The sequence below is a fragment of the Populus trichocarpa genome, chromosome 3, assembly GCF_000002775.5.
Source record: "Populus trichocarpa isolate Nisqually-1 chromosome 3, P.trichocarpa_v4.1, whole genome shotgun sequence".
Lineage (NCBI taxonomy): Eukaryota > Viridiplantae > Streptophyta > Magnoliopsida > Malpighiales > Salicaceae > Populus > Populus trichocarpa.
Genome location: NC_037287.2, coordinates 8,954,028 through 8,974,820, shown reverse-complemented (window position 1 = coordinate 8,974,820; position 20,793 = coordinate 8,954,028). Strand labels below are relative to the sequence as shown.

The 20,793-nt window shown below is 33.0% G+C and overlaps 3 protein-coding genes across 7 annotated transcripts; 2 read left to right on the top strand and 1 right to left on the bottom strand.

The window, feature by feature from the left end:
• Positions 1-2,520: 2,520 nt before the first annotated feature.
• LOC7478360 (uncharacterized) lies at positions 2,521-7,431 on the top strand. The gene is made up of 8 exons (XM_002303218.4): positions 2,521-2,745; positions 3,726-3,838; positions 4,974-5,045; positions 6,059-6,094; positions 6,549-6,594; positions 6,762-6,849; positions 6,999-7,056; positions 7,172-7,431. The coding sequence occupies exons 1-8, from the start codon at positions 2,667-2,669 to the stop codon at positions 7,220-7,222; spliced, it is 543 nt and encodes a 180-aa protein (XP_002303254.1). The 5' UTR covers positions 2,521-2,666; the 3' UTR covers positions 7,223-7,431.
• A 1,021-nt stretch (positions 7,432-8,452) lies between these two features.
• LOC7478361 (pentatricopeptide repeat-containing protein At1g80150, mitochondrial) lies at positions 8,453-13,291 on the top strand. Of its 4 annotated transcripts, none has more exons than XM_024598078.2 (4): positions 8,453-8,841; positions 9,012-10,204; positions 10,897-10,976; positions 12,899-13,291. In XM_024598078.2, exons 2-4 carry the CDS (start codon positions 9,086-9,088, stop codon positions 12,984-12,986), a joined length of 1,287 nt encoding a protein of 428 aa, XP_024453846.1. In that variant the 5' UTR covers positions 8,453-8,841; positions 9,012-9,085; the 3' UTR covers positions 12,987-13,291. The 4 variants fall into 4 exon arrangements, 3 of the variants coding, with proteins under 3 accessions (XP_024453846.1, XP_024453844.1, XP_024453847.1); XM_024598076.2 differs by having other exon boundaries at positions 8,453-8,891; XR_002981060.2 differs by lacking the exon at positions 12,899-13,291 and having other exon boundaries at positions 8,454-8,891; positions 9,012-10,527; positions 10,897-10,977.
• A 2,630-nt stretch (positions 13,292-15,921) lies between these two features.
• On the bottom strand, positions 15,922-20,082 carry LOC7478362 (O-fucosyltransferase 13). 2 transcript variants are annotated; one of them, XM_024596734.2, is made up of 6 exons: positions 19,820-20,082; positions 19,656-19,735; positions 19,012-19,118; positions 18,827-18,915; positions 16,969-17,190; positions 15,922-16,780 (listed from the first exon to the last, which is right to left on the bottom strand). In XM_024596734.2, the coding sequence occupies exons 3-6, from the start codon at positions 19,021-19,023 to the stop codon at positions 16,048-16,050; spliced, it is 1,056 nt and encodes a 351-aa protein (XP_024452502.2). In that variant the 5' UTR covers positions 19,024-19,118; positions 19,656-19,735; positions 19,820-20,082; the 3' UTR covers positions 15,922-16,047. The 2 variants fall into 2 exon arrangements, with proteins under 2 accessions (XP_024452502.2, XP_024452501.2); XM_024596733.2 differs by having other exon boundaries at positions 19,012-19,082.
• Between the last annotated feature and the right edge of the window lie 711 nt (positions 20,083-20,793).

Sequence of the window (20,793 nt, the reverse complement as noted above, 5' to 3'; positions counted from 1 at the left end):
ATTTATTTTTTTTTTAATTTTTTTTATAATTGAAAATCTTGCTTCATGATTTTCTATGTTTTCCTTTCTATAGCGTAATCTTGATCTCATGATCGGTGCCTGATTTAAGTTCAGTTTTTTTTTATATCCTTTATTAAAAAATGAATTTTTCTTGGATTTATCATTGAGCTTCGTTATTTATTCCACTTTTTTTTTTATGGGTTATCCCGAGTAACGGGTTAGTTGAGTTAATCTAAGTTAACTTTTTTTTCCTAATGTTTTACTTATGATTTTTTTTTCAATTACATAATTTAGCATTAAATTATTGGTTCTTGAGCTTTATGATCAAGTTAACTTGGCCCTTCACTTTTCTTTATGTAGAGTTATACTAAGTACAAGTTAGTCAAGTTAACTTGATTTTTTTTGCATTCTTTTTTATTTATTTATCTACGCTCTATTTTTGCTAGTTTTTTTTTTAAATCTAGTTTTTTTATCCCGATCTCAAATTGTGGGTGACGGATTGGTCAAATTAACTCAAGTTTTTTCCCTTCGACATTAATTTTTTTGAATTTTTTTTTTGTTTCATTCTTTGATATTTGATTATTGGTCCTTGAACTTTGTGATTTTTTTACTTTCTTAGAGTGGTTATCTTTATTTTATATCATGGGTGCATGTTAATTAAAATTAACCCAAATTGACTCGAATTATCATCACCTATATATCTTTTTTAAGTTTGGAAAAATTTAGCGCAGCACACGACATAAGACATAAGACAACCACCTATTTAGTAGGATAACTAAAATTCAACCCCTTAAAATCCTTACATTCAAAAGAGTTGTGGTTTTGACTTTCTTTTTAGACATAAAACAATGAAAATTGACTACAAATTGTTATTTATTTAGGCATGTTAGTGCAACCGATTCTTATAATTAATGATTTTTACTATTTGTAAACTAGTGTTGAAATTGACAAGCTCTTGTTTGCCATAAAATAATTTATTTTTAAAAACTAGTTTCTATGAAAAGTAAATTCTTAAAAAATGAGTTATTTTATTATGTTTGACACTCTCACGAAAAACATTAAAAAATATTTTTCGATGTTTTGTTATGCCATGAAAAATAAGTTGGAAAATAACTTATTAATGTTTTGATTTTTTTTTAAGTTTATCTAACATATATAGAATATTAAATATAATTATTTGACCATTTACAATAAAATAATGAGATATAAGAAATATAATGGTGGAATTTTTTATTATTATATCATATATGTATATATAGTTTATTTTATAAAATGTAACTATACATATAATATAAATATTTTAAATATAATTTTATAGACATATAACCTTGTTAATTATTTTTTAAGTAAAATCTACTAATATGTTTTTCATTTTTAAAACCTTAAAATAACTTTTTTCTCATATTAAGGTTGTGTTTGTTTGCTAGAAAGTGAATTCCTTTTAAAAAATAATTTCTAAGAAAAATGATTTTCAAGAAAAATAAATTGGAAATTATTTTCTAGTATATAAACATATCAAATAAAATAAGATAAAAAATAATATATTTTGAGTTATTAACTTTTTAAAATAGTAGAATTTGTAGAGGATGGAGAGGATGGAGAGACCTTTCCATTAGAAGAGGACGAAAAAGTGGCACATGGACGGAGAGACTTAGAAGCGAGCAAAAAAATTAAAAAACCGATTAAATCGGAAAAACAGAAAAAAATAATAACTGAAAAAATTGAACTATGAAAAAAAACTGATTAAACCGATTAGAATTTTGAAAAAACTGACCGGTTCGGTTTGGTTTTATAAGTCTGAAACCGAAAAAACCGAACCGAATCCAAACCGAAAATAACCGAAAAAAACCGAGCCAAACTGGTTTGAACCAGTTTTTATTATAAAAAATCAAACCGAAATCAATTGGTTTGAACCGGTTTTGATTTTTTTTTTAAATTTCAATTTGATTACTTTTACCTCGGGTTGTTACTCTCAGGAACCTTTCTCTGCAATATTATCTAGACCACTTTTTAGCATTTGTAGAATTTATAAACTACTATCAAGGTTCTTTTTTTGGGTGAAATTGTCAAGAAACTTCCTTTCCATATGCATCCAATGTGGCATGGTTTTCTTTGGATTTTATTACTCAAATCATAGGAAACTCATGTTTTTTAAAATTAAATTCAAACAATATAGAAAATTAAAATATAATAAAAAAATCATAGGATATTATACAATATTAAAAAGAATATAAAAAAGGCACCTAGGTGCCTAATATGCTCGAGACTTTCTTGTAATTAATATGAGAATTCATATAAAATATAGTTTTTGAAATAGAAAGTTTAGGCAAAAGGAGTGGAAATTCTCGAAAATACGTTCCCCTTTATTCTATTTTTTATTTTTTTTTTACTTTTCTGGGTGACATATATAGAAAATAATGTATACGGAAACAAGATCAAAAGCACCATACTTGGAAAATAAGATTTGAAACCAATTTATTGTGGGAAAATTTCCATTTTACTACCGACGTGCCGTTTAGTCAATAAAAACTCCGAGATGTCGTTGAGAACTTCTCCGCAGTGCCCAAACGCTTCAATTAGGCTACACGCTGCTTTGGAAAAGCCTAAAATCACAGGAAGAGGGTAGAATCAATCACAATCACAAGAGTAGAGAGAAGAAAAGGAAAATGGGTTGGATCGGAGACACCGTAGACTCCGTTAAATCGATCCAGATTCGGCAGCTACTCACCCAGGCCGTCAGTTTAGGTCATTTGTTAAAGTTTGAATTTTGAATTAATTTTATGCTTTTTTTATTATTGTTCTTTGGATAGTTGAATTGTTATTTGGTGGGTGAAGCAGCTAGGCAGGCAGTGATGATACTGAGAAGGGTTTGGACTTTAATTGGGAATTGCTGTTTTGCCAAGGTTTAAGAATTGGGGCTTTAAACTGAACTTTAGTGTGCTTAGTGTAGTCACTGGACTCATACTGCACAGTAAAGTGAGCTTTATTTTTATTTTTATTTTTTTAGAGAGATGAATATGCCATAGAATACAAAGATGCAAAATGGCCAGAAAATTTTCATTTTTGGACACCGTCTTGTCTTTATATGTTCTCAATGAATAGTTGGTTTTAAGCGTTCGAGGTTGACTATGATTTTGTACTACTTGGTTGCTTGCCATTTAATCATTTATTGAAAACAAACTGTGAAATGATTGCAATCTGTTTATGTAAATGCTTAGCCCTTGCATGGTTCAAAGCAATTTTCAGTTACAATTGAGCCGAGTTTCAATCTAGTATAATTTGTTCATTTGAGTTTGGGACGGGTTGCGGTTGACATTATCAAGCGTCCAAAATTCCCCCCTTTTGTTTGGTTCCCAATTGAACTACTTCATGCAAATCTTTAGATCCTTTCATAAAACAAATAACATGGCACAAAAACTAGCAGGTAATAACTAGGCCCTCTAATGTTTGATCTACTGTAGTTCCTTAATTACTACGCTACATAATTCAGTTTAGGACACATTAAGCACTCCTGTTATATTTGTAATTCGTTGGCACATGGTTAAGTTACCTCTCCTTAACTTTGACATTTTGGATAGTTCGCATTATTGAATTTCAAATATTCAAGCACATTCAGTTTGCCATTAGAGAAGAAACTGCAGTTCTAGAGAACTCTTACTTGGTGTCTGGTTGTATTCTATCTGCTAGGATATCTGTTGTTTTGAGACATCTGCATTTGGTTCCAGGAATGATTGTTACATCTGCGCTAATAATATGGAAGGCATTGATGTGCATCACTGGCAGTGAATCTCCTGTGGTGGTTGTTCTTTCTGGAAGTATGGAACCTGGCTTCAAGAGGGTAAGCAGAATAACATGGGAATGATAGGAATTATTATTGGTATAAGATGATCCTTAATTGGTCATGTTGTCCCATTTTGCACTCATATTCGTTTTCTAAGTATGTGATAATATACACAAACAGTTACAATAAAAAAGGAAGAGAAATGCATTTTTCTGTTATTTTGTCAAGCATGGAGGACAGAATCACTCGCTCAAGTTTTCACAATTATGGAAGCTGAGATTGAATTCTTCCTCAGGCTTGATGTTTCTCTGTTAAATGACCTTGTCTCTTGGAGGCTTCAGAAGAAGTAAAAAAGTACCATGTCAATTTCTGTGAACAGTTACGTTTCACATGCAGATGCTTTTATGACAGAATGTTTAGCCATCTGCATGCATTCCTCTTGTGGTTTTTACCTTCTCTTTTGAAGTTCTTTGATTCTGAGCACCATTTTACAATTTAGGGGTGCAACGTCCAATTTGTTATTACCAATGCTTTGTCTTAGCACAATATGATTTTATGTCCTTCACTAGAATTACACACTTTTTCATAGGATTTTCATTTTCATTAGAAAAAACAGAAATATGATTGGAAATTTACATTTTTTTAACCATGCACAAATGAATGGGACTAAAATATTTTTTTAAGTTCATTATATTGCACCTCTATGCTTGAATTGCTGGTGACAAAAAGTGCCTTGCATCTCATACTAGCAGCCTTGATGATATTTAATTTACCCCTTTCCCTATACATAGCTACATAACTATTTGCATTATCTGACCCATGCTTCGGGTTAAGCTTAAACAGTGGCAAAATAAACAACATTTTGTAAATAATTGAATTGGATGCACTGGAAGTCTTACAGGACATCATTTGCATGTTATTTATGTATTTAATTGCTCTGATCTTGCTGAATATTTGCAATGAAATTTAACATCAAGCTTTAGTTTGCTAGTTGATTTAGTAAAATCCATTTTGAATATTTTAGGAGATTATCATAAAAATGCTTTGTCTAAATATTTGCAACAGGAAGTTATTCTTAATGCTTTAATTGTTATTTTTTAGTTTTGATGATGATAATACAATTTCATCGCACTTAAACTCCTTCAATTTTTACTATTCAAACTGTATGACTAATTATAATCTCTTTTTGCAGGGTGACATTTTGTTTTTGCACATGAGTAAAGATCCTATTCGTGCAGGAGAAATTGTTGTTTTTAATGTTGATGTAAGTTTCTAATTATTCTTATATTTTGTTTTGCATAATATCCCTGGTTGTATTTTCAGTCTGCTTTTGGGTAAATTGATGAGGCTTCCTTCTGTTTTCCATCGCCTGCTTTCTTTTCAATGACTTTGAAATGAGGTTTTGGTTCCTGTGACACTATAACTCTATTATAGTATAAGTTGGATGCTTGATAGTAGTGGAAATAGTGGCTGGCATTTGGGTTATGATTTTACAGAAACGAAGGTCCAAGGCTGTTTGTACTTGAGATATATGCTTGCCATCTCAGCATGGATAACAGAGGAACATGTTTGGGTTCTTAGGGGCCTTCTCTTTGTGAAGGTTTTTCATGTGTTTTTATTTATCGCTATTTAGTCTGGTTTGAGATAGCTTAACACAATTTTTCTCTTTCCTATTATTTCAAGCCTTGTATGTAGGTTACCATGTTTCCTTTAGTTTAATATTACTATGACATTAAAACATAATTAACTAATAAATAGAACTTGCTTGCTATATGAAGATTGGAGATTAGGGAAAGAACTGTCGATTTGATTGAACAATTGCATGAATCATATTTATAAGTACTGCCATGTTGCTTTTACCTCTATATTGGATGAAAGGTGACAGAGTTTAATAATGTATTTTTACCGTAAATCATTTGTTATTTGTGAAACAAAAATTTGTCGGTCGTTCATGAAAACTGCTATCAAGTTTTTACCGTCAGATGTGAAAAGGCAAATGGATGGAAATATGTAAATCTAGCAATTAAAAAATGGTTTATGTGTTTGAGCATTGAAGTTTCAGTTGATGTGATTATTTGGGGCTATAGTTTGAATACATGTATACATGTTGTAATGATCTTGCACTTTAGAATATCATTTGTTGCTTGTGGAAATTCTATGATTTTTTTTTGTATGCTTGTAATAATTTTTCCTTCAATATCCGCTGAGGTTTTGTCATGCTTCTACCTGCTTTTCCCACCAATATGCTAACTCTGAAAATACTTATTCATTGACCAGGGTCGTGAAATTCCAATTGTTCATCGTGTAATTAAGGTAAAGATTTGGCTGATCTTACTGCAATTTAGTTTAATGCTATATTGATACTGAAAACTATGTTTGGATAAGTTGAGTGCACTCTGTGTGTGACAACAAAATTGAAGTGATGCATTCTGGATGCCCATACAAGTGTGAGAGTGTATATGGGGTGACAGTAGGGGTGGGAGGGCTGTGTCCTGGTTTGCCAATCAGTGAAACACATCTCAAGTATGTGGAAATGGATGTTGACAATTTCCTACATTTGCTAAGAAACTACCAGGGTAGATAAAATATAAGTTGGATAGTTGCTGATATGGCCTCCTTATCCTGATCTCAAATCAACATTTTCTTTCATGAAAATAAGAGGGAAAACTGAAAGTCCATCTTTCTCAATTGTCAATTTCACTCGTAATTTAGTTAATTATCATCAAACTATTATGTAGTTACATATAACATTTACTTTTTTTCACAGGTCCATGAAAGGCAAGATACTGGGGAAGTTGATGTCCTCACAAAAGGTGCTGGCTGCTTCTAGATATTAAAACTGTTAAAATCATAAGTTCCATTAAATAACCCTTCTCAATATTCAAATTTTGTATCGTTTCGTACGTGATTGATCTTACAAAAATGTTAATCTTCTTGTTCTATTAAAATCCCTAATTTTCTAAAATGATGTTTTTATCAGGAGATAATAATTATGGGGATGACAGGCTTTTGTATGCTCAAGGGCAGCTCTGGCTTCAGCGGCATCACATCATGGGCAGAGCTGTTGGGTACAAATTTTGACCGTAACTCTATCTTTTTTTTCCAGGTTTTTTCTTTGTAGGATAGTCAGGCTGTTTGAATACTGGGTTTGTGTCATGGTATTTGAACTCAATAGTACCAAGCAGGTTCTTCATGTTGCTTGCATCCATTTTTGCAGGTTCTTACCTTATGTTGGTTGGGTAACGATTATAATGACCGAAAAGCCTATTATCAAGGTATGGTTTCTCTGTCGATCATCTGCGAAAACTAAAATCTTGTTTCATGCTCACCATTTGTTGTGCGTATTACTGTCAGTATAGTACAATTATGACCTTCCTTCATTTCTTGCAGTATATTCTTATTGGCGCATTGGGACTGCTTGTTATAACTTCAAAGGACTAATGGCTGAAACAAAATTCAAGAGCTGCAATGTAGTAGTTAGCACCCGCCGTCCTGGCTTGACCTTGAATGTATCAACTTTGCTATCCATTTTGTAAGGTGGACAAAAGAAAGATAGATGATTGTGCACCAGAAGCACTGTGAACCTTGTTTTGTTCGCTATGTTTGTAGATTTTTGGCTGAAATGTTCCAGGATTTCTGCTTATGCCTAATCCCGCTTGCAAACCATAAATCTGTTTGGATCTTAGGTTTGTTTGGAAACACAGAGCAAACTGTGTTTCTCAAATTTTAATTTTTTTTTGTTAAAAATTGTTTTTTTTTTAATGTTTTCATATCTTTTGATGTTTTTATATTTAAAATAAAATATATTATTTTAATATATTTCTAAATAAAAAACAACCTATTTCAAACAAACTTACAGTCAAGAGATGCGGAATGTAAGTCAAAATTAGTTAAATGAGAGTTCTTGTGGTTTAAGCTGTAAACACTCATGGAATAGAACCGAGCTAAAAGGGAAAAACGAACTTGGTTATTGAACTAACATGTAACAAACAACTCAATAGGATCTTCATTTTTTTTTTTTGAAATAACTTTAAAACAAATCAAATTAACAATCTTAATTATTTTATTTTTAATTCTAAAAAAATTCATTACAAATATTCTTATATTTATTTTTCCTTTAATTCTTTATTGAATGATGGGACTTGTTAATAATCTTGAAAGCACAACACAAGAAGAAAAATAAAACCCAATTATTTGCCTCTAGTAGCACGTAATCGATTTTCCCATTTGGGGTGTCGATGATTATTTTTAATATTAATTTTAAAAAATAATTAAGAATAATTGATTTTGCAAATAAGAGAGTTTCTCGTCTAATCTGTGACACGGACCTTTTGGATCATAGTTTTGAAATCCAGTCCGACGAGGTAAAATCACCTGAAATCTAGTTGATTTAAATTAAAACTGTATTAGATTAAAAAAATTAAATTAAAAAAATAGAATAAAAAAAATTTAGTTGATCTGGTGTTAATCCAATAAAAAATTTAGTTGCAATTAGAAAGTTATTCTGATTTTTTTTTTTAAAAAAATTAACTTGACTAATCAATCCGGAGAAAACCCGAAACTTGAATTTTAGACTAAATCAGCTACCGAGACAGGTATTAAAACTATGCTAAAAACTCACTCTGGAAACTTTTGAGGGTTAAATTTGTGACACGAAACCTAAATCCTACCCCAAAAAATAATAATAAATAATAATAACAGCATGGCAGCCCACAGTATCTTTCTTTCTGGCTTTACCATGATCTTCCCAAAACACTTGACAAAAAACTTAGAAGTCCTAACTCCAAAACCTAAATCCCAAAACAACAAAAGCCCCCTTCCCTCCCAGAAGATCCAATCCTCACTCTTTTTCTATTCATATTTGTTTCTATAGCCACTACTGTCACTCTGTGTAACACTGAACAAATATATCCATACACTGCTCCTTTTTGCTTAATTCTTCTTCTTAATTATCTCAAGATTGCTTTTTTTGAGTTTCATCTTGTTGGTTTTTCTATTTTCCACATGGGTTTTGAAGATTTCTTCAACTCAGTGCCTGGTATCATTGTTTTAGCATATGGGTATGCTTCTGTTTGATAAAATTCCTCTGCGAGTTTTCCATGTGTAGTGGGTATGGATTTTCATTAAAAATCTTGTTAAGATAATCTCTTTAATGTGGGCAGGCTTTTGTGTTTGTTTGATAGAAATCCTCTTTTTTGGTTTTTCATTTTTTTTTAAATGTGCTGTGAAGGTTTCTTGACGTTATTGCATTGGATCTTGAGGATGGAACATGGGTATGTTTCAATTTGAGGAAGAAACCAAGACATGCTCTCTCTGCGAAACACTCGCAGATTCTGCAACTTTGCTGCTTCCGTTGCATTAAGTCGTAGTCCTGCAGCTGTATCTAACCGCATTCAGAATCAAAACCAGAAACCTTTGGAGGAACCTGCACTTGTTAAGCTTAAAGCTGAGAGAGACCCTGAAAAGCTATTTAATCTTTTCAAGGCCAATGCTGAGAATAGGCTTGTTGTGGAGAATCGGTTTGCATTTGAAGATACCGTTTCTCGCTTGGCTGGTGCTAACAGGTTTGATTACATTGAGCATTTACTTGAGCACCAGAAGCCTCTTCCACAAGGTAGGCGCGAAGGGTTCATGGTGAGGATTATAATGTTGTATGGAAAGGCTGGAATGATAAAGCATGCTATTGATACTTTCTATAATATGCATTTGCACGGCTGTAAAAGGACTGTTAAATCCGTCAATGCTGCACTGAAGGTTTTGACTGGAACCCGTGATTTAGCAGCAATCGAGGCCTTTGTTAATGAGGCGCCGAAGAAGTTTGATATTGAGCTAGACATATTTTCTGTTAACATCATTGTTAAGGCTTTATGTGAAACGGGAAATTTGGATAAAGCATATTTGCTCATGGTAGAGATGGAAAAGTCAGGGGTAAGGCCAGATGTCATCACATACACCACACTTATGTCAGCATTTTATAAGAACAACAGGTCAGAGATTGGCAATGGATTGTGGAATCTTATGGTGCTTAAAGGATGTTTACCCAATCTTGCAACATTTAATGTTAGAATTCAGTATTTGGTCAACATAAGACGGGCATGGCATGCAAATGATGTGATGCGTTTGATGCTAAAAATTGGGATTGTGCCTGATGAGGTTACATATAATTTGGTTATAAAAGGCTTTTTCCAGACTGGTAAACTTGAGATGGCCAAAATGGTGTATTTTTCTTTACGTGGCAAGGGGCATAAATTTAATGTTAAAGTTTACCAAACAATGGTTCATTATTTATGCAAGGGTGGGGAGTTTGATTTGGCTTATACAATGTGTAGAGATTGCATGAGGAATAACTGGTTTTTGAATGTGGATACCATTCATACGCTGCTTGAAGGGCTGAAGAAGAATGGGCAGCTTAACAAGGCTAAGGTGATCGTGACTTTAGCTCAGAAGAGAGTGCCTCCTTTTCCTTCAAGTCATTTGCGTTCCTTGCAAGCTGTATTGTCTAGAAGTTGAATTGAGGTTATGGAAATGCTCAGATAAGCTTGGTTTTGTAACACCACAGCCTCACAGCAGGGGATATTAATTTCATTTTGTCCTCTGATACATCCACAGAACCATATGGATATCCTCGTCCTTAAACATCAAACAAAGGGAACGTTCCCTTTATTCAATTAATTTGTTGTAGCTTTTAATAAGTTCCTGATGAAATGAAATTTCTAAACTTCTAACTGGATGGTGCCATGATTCTTGTAAGTTTTCATTCAATTTCTTCCATTATCTTTGTCTGTTTCAAATGCATTACTCTTTTCTTTCTAATCTACGAGTGTTGGAGCATGTGAGTTTTGGATGTTCACCTGTCAATAATTGCTCTACTTACTGAATACTGATGTCTCATGCCATCTTTTATACTTGTTATTTGCATCTATCTTCATGGATTTGGGGTGTTCTTTTTAAATCATCATGCAACTTCCTCATTGTATGTATTTATGAGTGTGAACGTGTCTTCTGCTCTGACTTTCATGTTAGGCATATTTACATCAGATGTGATATAAATTGGCTTAAAGTTTTGATTTGATTTGATTTTCTAATATGATGCCTTTTATTTGAAATTTTTGCAGTTTCAATTGACGAAGAGCTGGTTAACCAGCCAAAAGAGTGTGTTATCTCTTTGTTATCTATTGCTTAGATGCCAGCATTGGTAAGCATCAATTATTTTGCTCATTATTGTTTGTTGGGCTTAGCAGATGCATCAAGTTGTTTTGCAGAACTTACCGCTTCATTGTTCTAGATGCCTACTTTTTCTAATTTGAACTTTTGTGAAGTATATCAATGTAAGCTGATATGTGTTGATAGTGATGGCTGATGTTTTGATTCAAATTTTTTTATGTTCAATGTTGTATTGAACTACATGATAAAGGACAGCTTTGGTGCTGTTTTACAGATGTGGACATTAACATTTTAGGGTTTGAGTTGGTCTTTTGATGGTCAGTAACTATAGGACTGATTGGGCTTGAACGTCTGGATGCTTAGTAATTCCATAGAGGCTGTTTGAATATGGGATTTGAGTTGCTGGAAATTGTAGAAGCTATCAATGTGGTTTCTAGGAGTCACACCTAAGAGAAGATTGAGTCACACTATCAAAGGCAAATTGCTGGATTTTTTTTTTCATGAACTGATTTTCTCTTGTATTGAACAATTACATAACCTTTATATAGAGTTCTTAGGACTTATCTTCCTATATAAGAAAATGCTTATAATCCTATTTGAGAATCCTAATAAAGCTAATTACTCTTTAGGACTAATAAAATACTAAATAGAAAAAAAACCAAGACCTATAGAATTTACAGCAAATCTAGAAATTTCAGAAATACCTTGTCTATGAAAATCATGTTAGAAGACAACAATTTTGACTCTCTTGTTTTCTGCATCATCACGACTAATAGTTCTAGTGGGTGTTAGTGGTTTCATCTCTTAAAAAATAGTTGTTGTAACATGAAACATCCAAAAAATAGCACTAAGATAAACTGTCAAAAGTTATTTTAGTGTATGTTTACATCAAAGGAGCATATTGTAGTTATAAAATATGGTTACCTTTTTTTAGGGTAGATAAACTGTCAAAAGTTATTTTAGTGTATGTTTGGTAATGCGGTTGAAAGTGCATTTTTATATGTAAAGGCACCAAATTGATGTTTTTTAAAATTCTTTTTGATGATTTTGATATTTGCATAACAAAACCATTAGAAGCACCTAAAAAGGCATCAATTTGGTTCTTTTCAAACAAAAAAAACACTTTGAAAAGAACATTAAAAAGCACCTAAAACGCAATGTCAAATGGTGCCTAATTTGGTGAACCTGCTGTTCTGATAAAATAAAATTGAAAAGCAGAATTGTATAACATTTTTTCAGGTCTTGCATGTTCCTAACAAGCGATTCAATGGAATTCTTTTTTTGGAAATATGCATACACAAACAAAAGGTGCTTCCTGAGCTTCATGAAATGAATATTCAACTTTACTTCTTTATGAAGCCGAATTCACATTAGGTAAAAACCAAAACAATATGGTTACCCCTTCCTTGGCATCCCCACAGTGCACCACCACTATCTGTTCCTTCCTTTTCTAAACAAGCTGCTGACTTGCCTGAAGTTGCATCAATATAAAGATGAAGCAAGCTTCATCGTGCAAAGTCATCTGTTGGTGATAATTGTTTTTTATAGTTCCTTCTGATGATGACATGAAGTACATCAAGTAATATAGTTTGTTTATCAATAATAAAAAAGGTAGATTTTGCTCCTCCAGGTGAAGATGCCTATTGGAGTGAACGGCTATTACAAAATCATACTATTCCTCACCCTTCCTATCTCCTAATCTACATGTTAAATTTCCTTGTAGAGTCGATTGCTGCATGAACACTAGGATTAGACTGAATCTCTTCTATTAATGTATATTTAATAATAGATAGGTAGGAACAGAAACTAGACACATTAGAGGTTTTAATGAAACTTATTCATGAATGCATTCTGCCATAAGGGAAGAAAACCAACCTTTTCGGTTCTTCAAATCCATCCTTTTGCTCTAATGATAGGAATTCTTAAACCTTTTTCATAATTGTACCTGTGCAGGACAAAAGTTGCAAATCAAAATTGGCACAGCCTGAAAGGGAAGAGAGGAGTGCTGGAGAAAGGATACTGTTGTGAAGTAATGGGGTGACGGTTGCAAGGTGGAATGTTTAATGGTGCTCTTTGGCAGCAGAAATTGATTCTGAAGTGTTTCTTAGTTTATAGCTTTCTAGTAGAAATTTGATGTCTCATTTGACTGAGGCAGTCAGTGTTCGACGGATTAATTCTTCATGGCTAGATTGTGGTTGCAGATCTGGATAACTAGCCAATGTTGTCAAAGGCGAAAATGCCCATGGTGTTAGGTGCACGCCGGAATGAACCAAGATGATATGTTATAACATCAAAAAATATGTATGATATTATATACATAATCATATAAAGTTACATTTTTTTTCACCTTGAAAACAAAATAAACAAAATAAGAAAGTTATTTCGCCGCGAAAAGGCACCATGTAGTTCGTTGAAATTCTTTGTCTAAGCATCTGAGCGTCTTTTAACAACATTTTATTAGCAATGACTGGTGTTGCATCCTTGGACATGGACGATAATTTGTTATGATTGAGTTGCCTGAATGCCCTCTGCTGCAGAGAGTTTGGTTGTTTATAGTAAGTGCTCTTATGTTTTGCCTGATAAACCGGCAACCTCAGATTTTACTTATGAGCACTAGTGCGATGTACGAAGCTCCATCCTGTTGCTCGGTTCCATGCTTCAAATTTTTGCTCCTGTCAGAGATATCCAAGCATATTTCTCATAAATCCAATACAGAAAAGCAGCTATTGGCAGAGATGTATCCTGCATTCCCAAGATGCCATATGTATAGTTGGAGTTATTTAAATGGAGAAATTATTGTTTGAGATTTCAAGTGGTTTTTTATTTTGTCTTCTTCGAATTCAACTCTTTGCTGTAAAAAAGGCCTCAGAAGGTATAGTATTCATGTTGTTTATTTATTGGTGATTAGTGAGAGGCACACACACACACACACACACACACACACACACACACACATATATATATATATATGGTCTCTCCTTTGAGTTTTCATGGTGAATAATTGGTTTTCCTTGTTACAGGGGCGATAAACTCAAGTGGGTTTATGGAGAGGATTATAAAACTTTTTATGAACAAAAAGTCTCCGACAAGGCGACAACCCATGGTTGTAGAAATTCCTACAGCCCAATGTGGCAATTTCTCAGGCAACCGCATGTGCATAATTAATACAATATTAGTTGTTCATAATTCTGTGGTCAATAAAAATTCTCATACTATCTTTTGCTCATTCAGAGCTGCTAAGAGTAAAATGTACTGTTTTTGATACACTGACAATTTCGACTTCCAAAATGCTGCATAACACATCTCGGGGCAGTGTAAATTCCTCGTTCCTACTTCCAAAAGCTACAGGAAGGTCCTGAGATGAAGAAGAAATGAGGTTAGAGAGCGAAATGTCACTCCTAGAATTCACAGGAGAACAGGGAAGAAAACCAGGACTGTAAAATTACTGTGAAAATCCCAGTTGAAAGAAGCACGACTTCCAGATAATATGAATCTGAAGCCTGTTAAAATATGCATAATGAATTTGCAGCCATCTCGTTTTTTGTTGTTCTTCTGCCAAAGGTTTTGAGGGCATTTGTTTTGCATGAAGCAATTGCAAAATAAATTATAAGGAAATTCGAACAATAAGCTCTTGGAATGGGAGCTGCAATCAGTGTCAAATTACATTACAAAATAAACTGAAGGATGTAGGGAAAGGTACAGTGCGTTGGTTAATTTCCTCCATAACCATATCCATTGTTCATTGCATTGTTTATATGAACACCTTTTCTTTTAGATTTTTTTTTTAATTTCATCTTTTTCAAGTTATGTTAGTATTTTTACATGCTAAGATTTTTTTTTACTTTAAACTGTATGCAAAATGTTGAACAATATTCTAACCATAAACTAAAATCAATTTTGTGAAATAGAATTTTTATTTGTAGTTAACAATAAAATTAAGAGAACAAAAACATTTTTTTTTTAAAAAAGAAGAAGATTCATTTGTATTTTGGTGTGGAAAACTTTAGTACTCCTTGAAGTTTTAGTTTATATATTATTTTGATCCTTTTTTAATAGCATTTTACATTTCGATCCTAAACTTTATCTTTTTATATTTCAATTCTTAAATATTGAGAGACAAGAGAAAATAGCTAAAAAATATTGAAGATGAGAAAAGTGCTTCGATGATTACATTCTTACAACTAAAATATAGGTCTTAGTGCTAATAGGTTTGTCTTTTGAATGGGAGTTCAATAAAGGTTGTGTTGCTTTTTAATAATGTCAAAAAAAAAAATAGAACATGGTTTATAAAGTTTTTTTTTTTAAGTGATTAGAGGGTGTTTTGGTTTTAAAAATAAATTTATTGATGTTCTTAGATTATTTTAGATGTTTTCGTATGAAAAAAAAATTATAAAATAGATTTTAAAATCCCAAAACTCAAACCTTAATTTTTCAATCTTCCTTAGTGATTAAAAAATTATACAGATAACAATCAATTATCTACCACAACAAACATGTTGTCCCCTTAAAAAAAGACCTGAGCAAACGACTTAAAAACAATCTAATCAACAAAGCACGAGGGTTAAAGGTTTTTTTTATGATTGGCCAAGGCCTAGAGGTGCTTGGCCCTTTTTTTTTTTATTTAATTTTTAATTCATATTCTTTTTTTAAAAAGAAATGTTTATTTCAATTTTTTTAAAATAGTAATTAATCTTTATTCTTAAAAGAAATTATTGTAATTTATTTTTAAATTATTAAATTTTATATAAATAAATTGTATGAAGTATAAAGTTCATAAAAATAAATATTTTTTTTTAGCACCAAAATTAACCTCTAAAGATAAAATAAATAAAAATATATAAAATAGAAAAACAACCATTATAAAATATTTGCATACAATATCTTTAGCTTTTACTAGAAAAATTAATTTCTCATTATAGTATTTAATTTATGTTAACAAGTTATTAATTTTATTAATTTATTTATTTTATCATGCATAAACAATAAACTTTTGTTTTCTAATTAAAAAAATCATGATATCCAATGTCAATAGTTTCTCTTACATGTTACAGGACTAGTCATATACAAAGAAATTCGAACAAGTCAAATCCTAAAACATGAAATCACGATTTGAAGTCACAAAAGCAGTCAGGCAGAGCAGACCCTCTTCCCATGGCATAATCTTCTTTGTGAGCCAGCCATAAGGCTTGCATCAACTCCTTCCCATCCAAGCCCTTAGAAGTGAGCTCTGCATAAGCTCTCCGGCTTAGGAATAGGGTATTATGCAACCCCTTATAAGCTCGCATTGCAGCAACCATCTTATCCATGTTACCGAAAAAAGTAGCCACGTAAAAATCACTGTTGATTGATACAAAATAATCCAGTGCAGCTTTTGTGTTCCCGTGCATATTTAGGAAATCCTCGCCACTGAGAAGTGCAGATTTGGTGACCACGTTGGTGTAAATAGATTTTAAACCTTCAATTTCCATCAGGCCATCCCCAGCTGCAAGGTATATATTTGTGTTCGTAGGGATGGAAAGTGCCTGAAAAATGAAGGCTGTCTCGTTAGGCGTGAGGGGACACTTCCCTCGGTTTCTCCAAGTGCGAGCCAGCTCCCCAGTCCATGGTTTTCTGTCTCCCCTTGCAGCTTCAATGGCTTCCTTGGAGGCAGGGGAAAGGCCTGGGTATTCACATTGGCTATATGCTACCATGTCAGGTTCAAATCGAAGATGAAGCGAAAGAAAGGGTTTTGGTATAGCTTCCAGAAGTTCTGCGGCTTTCTGTTCCAGGGTTCTTGTAAGGCGTAATGAACCATAACAAGCTTGACAAAGTGCAGCTTTTGCATTCAGAGGATACCTAAACAAAGAAAAGGTGCAAACTCTTACATAACAAACTGCATGCTATTTTACCATTTCTAAAATGAAAACAAAGCCTAGGGCTAATAAAAATATGCATGTAGTCAAACTTACAGGCCTAACAGTCATTGTCATGTAATCACTACACACAAAAAAAAAAAATATTGAAATTGAAATGCAATCTGGTACCTGTCCCTTCTTTGACTCATTGCTGGTGTAATTGAAATATATTGGTATTTCAATAAAGATGGAAGGACACTTTCAATGTAATCAAATTGGCCTTTTCTTTTGCTACAGTCTACATGAAAGGGTTCTTTTAATGCAACCTCTGGTGGCAGTTCCTTAACAACTTTAATGAAGCCATCCATCTGTTGAATGAAGTAATCAACATCAAATACATCTGCAAATCCACTGAAGTACAATTAAAGGGTCATTTACTGATATTGTCCATGAAATGACAGCAATCAATTTCAAACACATAAAGATGCTTTTAGCCTACATTATTTGATATTGGATTATAGTACATCTCAAACATTTTCACAATGCTACCAAGAAAAGAAGAGTTTCCAATTCAGTCTATTACATTAGATACACTGCTTAAAACAGTAAGAATAATACGAATATCAAAAATGAAACAAGCGCAACAAAATCTTCATATTACTTATGGATAAAAGAAGACTTTCCCTAGAAGAGGAGAAATAATTCCCTATTGGGGGGTTGAGTGGCGGGGAGAGTGATTATGAACAGGGAAATTACACTGTATATCTGCTTATTTTGAAAAGAAATAGAAGTAGAGATGAGAGCTTTACTGCTGCTCCACAGAATTTTCTTTCTTTTTGTTTTTATGAATGGACATAGATAATCTTAGAGTAACAGCACATTACTTAAACTTCTAGTGGAAAGCATCGTGCCCTTTTCACCATATCTGCGACCTTCACATTTTTTCACTACACATTGGATTGGCTGGGGAAGATAAACTAGGTGCTGTTTATTTCCTTTTGAATTAGTAGTTTGACTTTTAGTTATGAATTGGACCGATTTAACTTTCAAAAACCCACCTTATTTGCACCATCTTATTGACCTCTTATAAACTGACCAAAGAAATCTGCGAGTGAAGGAAAAAGGAGAAAGGAAATAGATCATGGCACTGGGCCGACACTGCCAAAACCTAGATGACCCTTTGTCAGTTTGTTGTCATCATCATATTCCTTTGCCCAATTTACATGGCTTTTACACCTAAAATAAGAAGGATCAAGGAAAAAAAATTAAGTTGTTTTCATTTTGTGTTTAGATCTTGAATTTAAAAGATGAATTGAGGTTGAAAACTGGAAAGACAATTTAGTATTGTCTTGGGATCAGATTTAATTATTTTGGCGGCCAAAAGTTCATAAGAAAAAATGTGTTCAGCAGAGGACTCAAATGACACTGAAACGGTGACGTTTTACTCCTAAAAGAGGTGCCAACTAGTGCAGATGACATGCATCCGCTGGTGAGAGCAAACAAGACAACATGTCTTTGGGTTTGATGCATTTAGATCTCATAATCATATGCCATCGGTAAAGAAAATGAAAAAAAAATGAAGCACCAATATAAACATGCGGAGCGGCAATATCAGCTCCAAAAAAACACAAACGTCAATCTAACTGCACTGAATCAAAGTTCAATACCTAAACACTCTACACTCCATTAAAACATACCAAATCACCACAACGTCAAACACAGCACATCCATTTAAAAGTATGTTCTACCAAACATACTAAATTTTGATCCATGATGACAATAGCCTAATAATGTTGCATGGAAATGCATACAAAATTTGAAGTCCTGAAAATCCCAGACACAATCTACTTGGAGCAGTTATAACATCTGGCAAAAGAATAAAGTAAATCAACTCATGTTTGATATTACTTGGATTTCAAAATTTTTCCTTGGTTTATCTAGTTATTCAGAATGCAGGAATGAGGACCATCTCCATAGGTTGCACATTCAATCTAAATTATTCTGAGTTTGTAACCAGTGGTAATTGATAAACGTGATCAACAACTACCTTGACTCATTCCAATAAGCAGCTGCTTCAAACTTTGGCAAAACCAGAGTAGCATTTAACAAGCGGGCAATGCCAACGCCATCACAGAACTGCATAGATCATAAACAAAGAGATTTTATGAACACAGCATACATTAACGAGCATTACCTGGAAATAACAACAAATAATGTTTACTCCACACTCACATCTCGTCTCATCTGATTGAGGCCACCATAGCAATCCACACGGATATATCCATTACTCTCTGCTAGTAGGGCTGCATGATTTCAACAAAAAAAACCAATGCAATTTTCTGCAATGAAAACCAATTAAAATTGACTCAGGGAAAAAAAAAAAAGAAGAAAAGAAAAATGCAGGAGAATTCCTTTACTTTGACTCAAACCATATTCCGAGCAGCATAGATGATGATTAGAAAAAAACACCTGAATCCCTCCCGAAACAGCAGATTTATCCCAGATTTCAATATTAAGTAAATAACGAAAAAACTTGTGCATAAACAAATCTTCACCAAAATCCAAGCCATTTACAAACCTTGAAGCAGTAAAAATTTTAATTGACAACACAGTAAGAAAAGAACTTGCTTCCCATAACTCAAACTCACTGCCATTCTAAGTTTCCAAATTCTGTTCTCTTTCTATTCAAAGCCAAGTAAATGAACTATATCTCGTATCTGCTTTTAAAAAAAAAATTAAATCTCACTAAAGCTATATAGAGAGTTTGGATTTATTACCAACACCCTTTAAGTGCATAATTCAGTAAAAGAGGAAAAAGAAAAGAAACCAGAAACAAAAGAGCCCACGCAAAAATCAGATGCAGAGAAGAGACATACCGATGCGAGGTCCATGAATCCACCACTTGCACGGCCTCCAATCCACAAGCCTCTTAACACCCCATATGTCCGATTTCCCTCTAAATAAAATACAAGTAAATAAACCCAATTACAATCGCACTACATAAAATGGCATCAAGCAGCTCTAGTATAATGTGACTTACGCTTGTTTATTTGAAGGGACCGATGAAAACGGCGAAGAAGGAGACAGCAAAACGATAGCTAGGAAAAGCGAGAGTGTGAAGATGGCCGTGAACAATGGCTTCACGGAGACAGTAATCATTTGATGATTCAGAAAACAAAAGATTTTCTTTTTAATGTAAAAAAAAATGATGATTGGTTTGGTGTTTTGTTTCACTGAGAGAGAATTTGCTATGCTAGATCGGATCGAGTCTTCAAGGTAAGGTACGGATGGAGAAGGTATTCTCATTAATTAAAACCTGTTTTTAAATATGTCATTCTTCTCTATTTTGGCACTTCTAATTTACTTTTATTTCCATTTTAGTCACTATAAAAAAGATTGTTACAATAGTAGACTCGGAGATTTTTTATCAATGCAATTTGCCACCTTCATCTCTTGGATATTGACATATATTTGCTGAGTTTTTCATGGTTGAATTCTACTCTAGGATAACTTAGATTGCTTTTGAAAAACTAGACCTCATAGGAATAGAGGATATTTTGATACTTAAATCATTAAATATAAAATGATAGAATATGTATAAAATAAAATAAAATAAAGTTGTAAAGAATACTTATCTGAATGTAGTAATTAGAAATTATATGTTCTGACTCTAGCTAAATGCTCTAGCTTTTGTGTGGCATGCACCTTTGTATAGCTATTTTTGTGTGGTCAATGGATGGGATCGATATTTTGCAGGGTGATTAAGTGTCTTTATACACTTGGAACTTAGACTTCCTTAATGAAAAAAGAGATATATCATTAGTGGAGAAATTGATGTGCTATCATCAACTAGCCATGGTGGCTATGGTGGTTATTGTGTCATGTCATGATTATTGTGCATGTGAAATATTGATGATGAGCAATGTTATTATTGGCGGAAAATAATGCTTGCTCTACACAGAAAAATTTGGGTGTGCATAAAAAAAATTGTGTGCATGAAAAGTTTGTGTGTGT

Coding starts and splice junctions, on each gene's coding strand:
- LOC7478360 (XM_002303218.4), top strand. CDS start 2,667: ATGGGTTGGATCGGAGACACCGTAGACTCCGTTAAATCGATCCAGATT. Junction 2,746..3,725: donor CACCCAGGCCGTCAGTTTAG/GTCATTTGTTAA, acceptor ATTTGGTTCCAG/GAATGATTGTTACATCTGCG. Junction 6,595..6,761: donor AGTTGATGTCCTCACAAAAG/GTGCTGGCTGCT, acceptor TGTTTTTATCAG/GAGATAATAATTATGGGGAT.
- LOC7478361 (XM_024598078.2), top strand. CDS start 9,086: ATGCTCTCTCTGCGAAACACTCGCAGATTCTGCAACTTTGCTGCTTCC. Junction 10,205..10,896: donor GGCAGCTTAACAAGGCTAAG/GTGATCGTGACT, acceptor AAATTTTTGCAG/TTTCAATTGACGAAGAGCTG. Junction 10,977..12,898: donor TTGCTTAGATGCCAGCATTG/GTAAGCATCAAT, acceptor GTACCTGTGCAG/GACAAAAGTTGCAAATCAAA.
- LOC7478362 (XM_024596733.2), bottom strand. CDS start 19,938: ATGATTACTGTCTCCGTGAAGCCATTGTTCACGGCCATCTTCACACTC. Junction 18,916..19,011: donor TCAATCAGATGAGACGAGAT/GTGAGTGTGGAG, acceptor TGATCTATGCAG/TTCTGTGATGGCGTTGGCAT. Junction 17,191..18,826: donor GCTTATTGGAATGAGTCAAG/GTAGTTGTTGAT, acceptor ATTGTACTTCAG/TGGATTTGCAGATGTATTTG.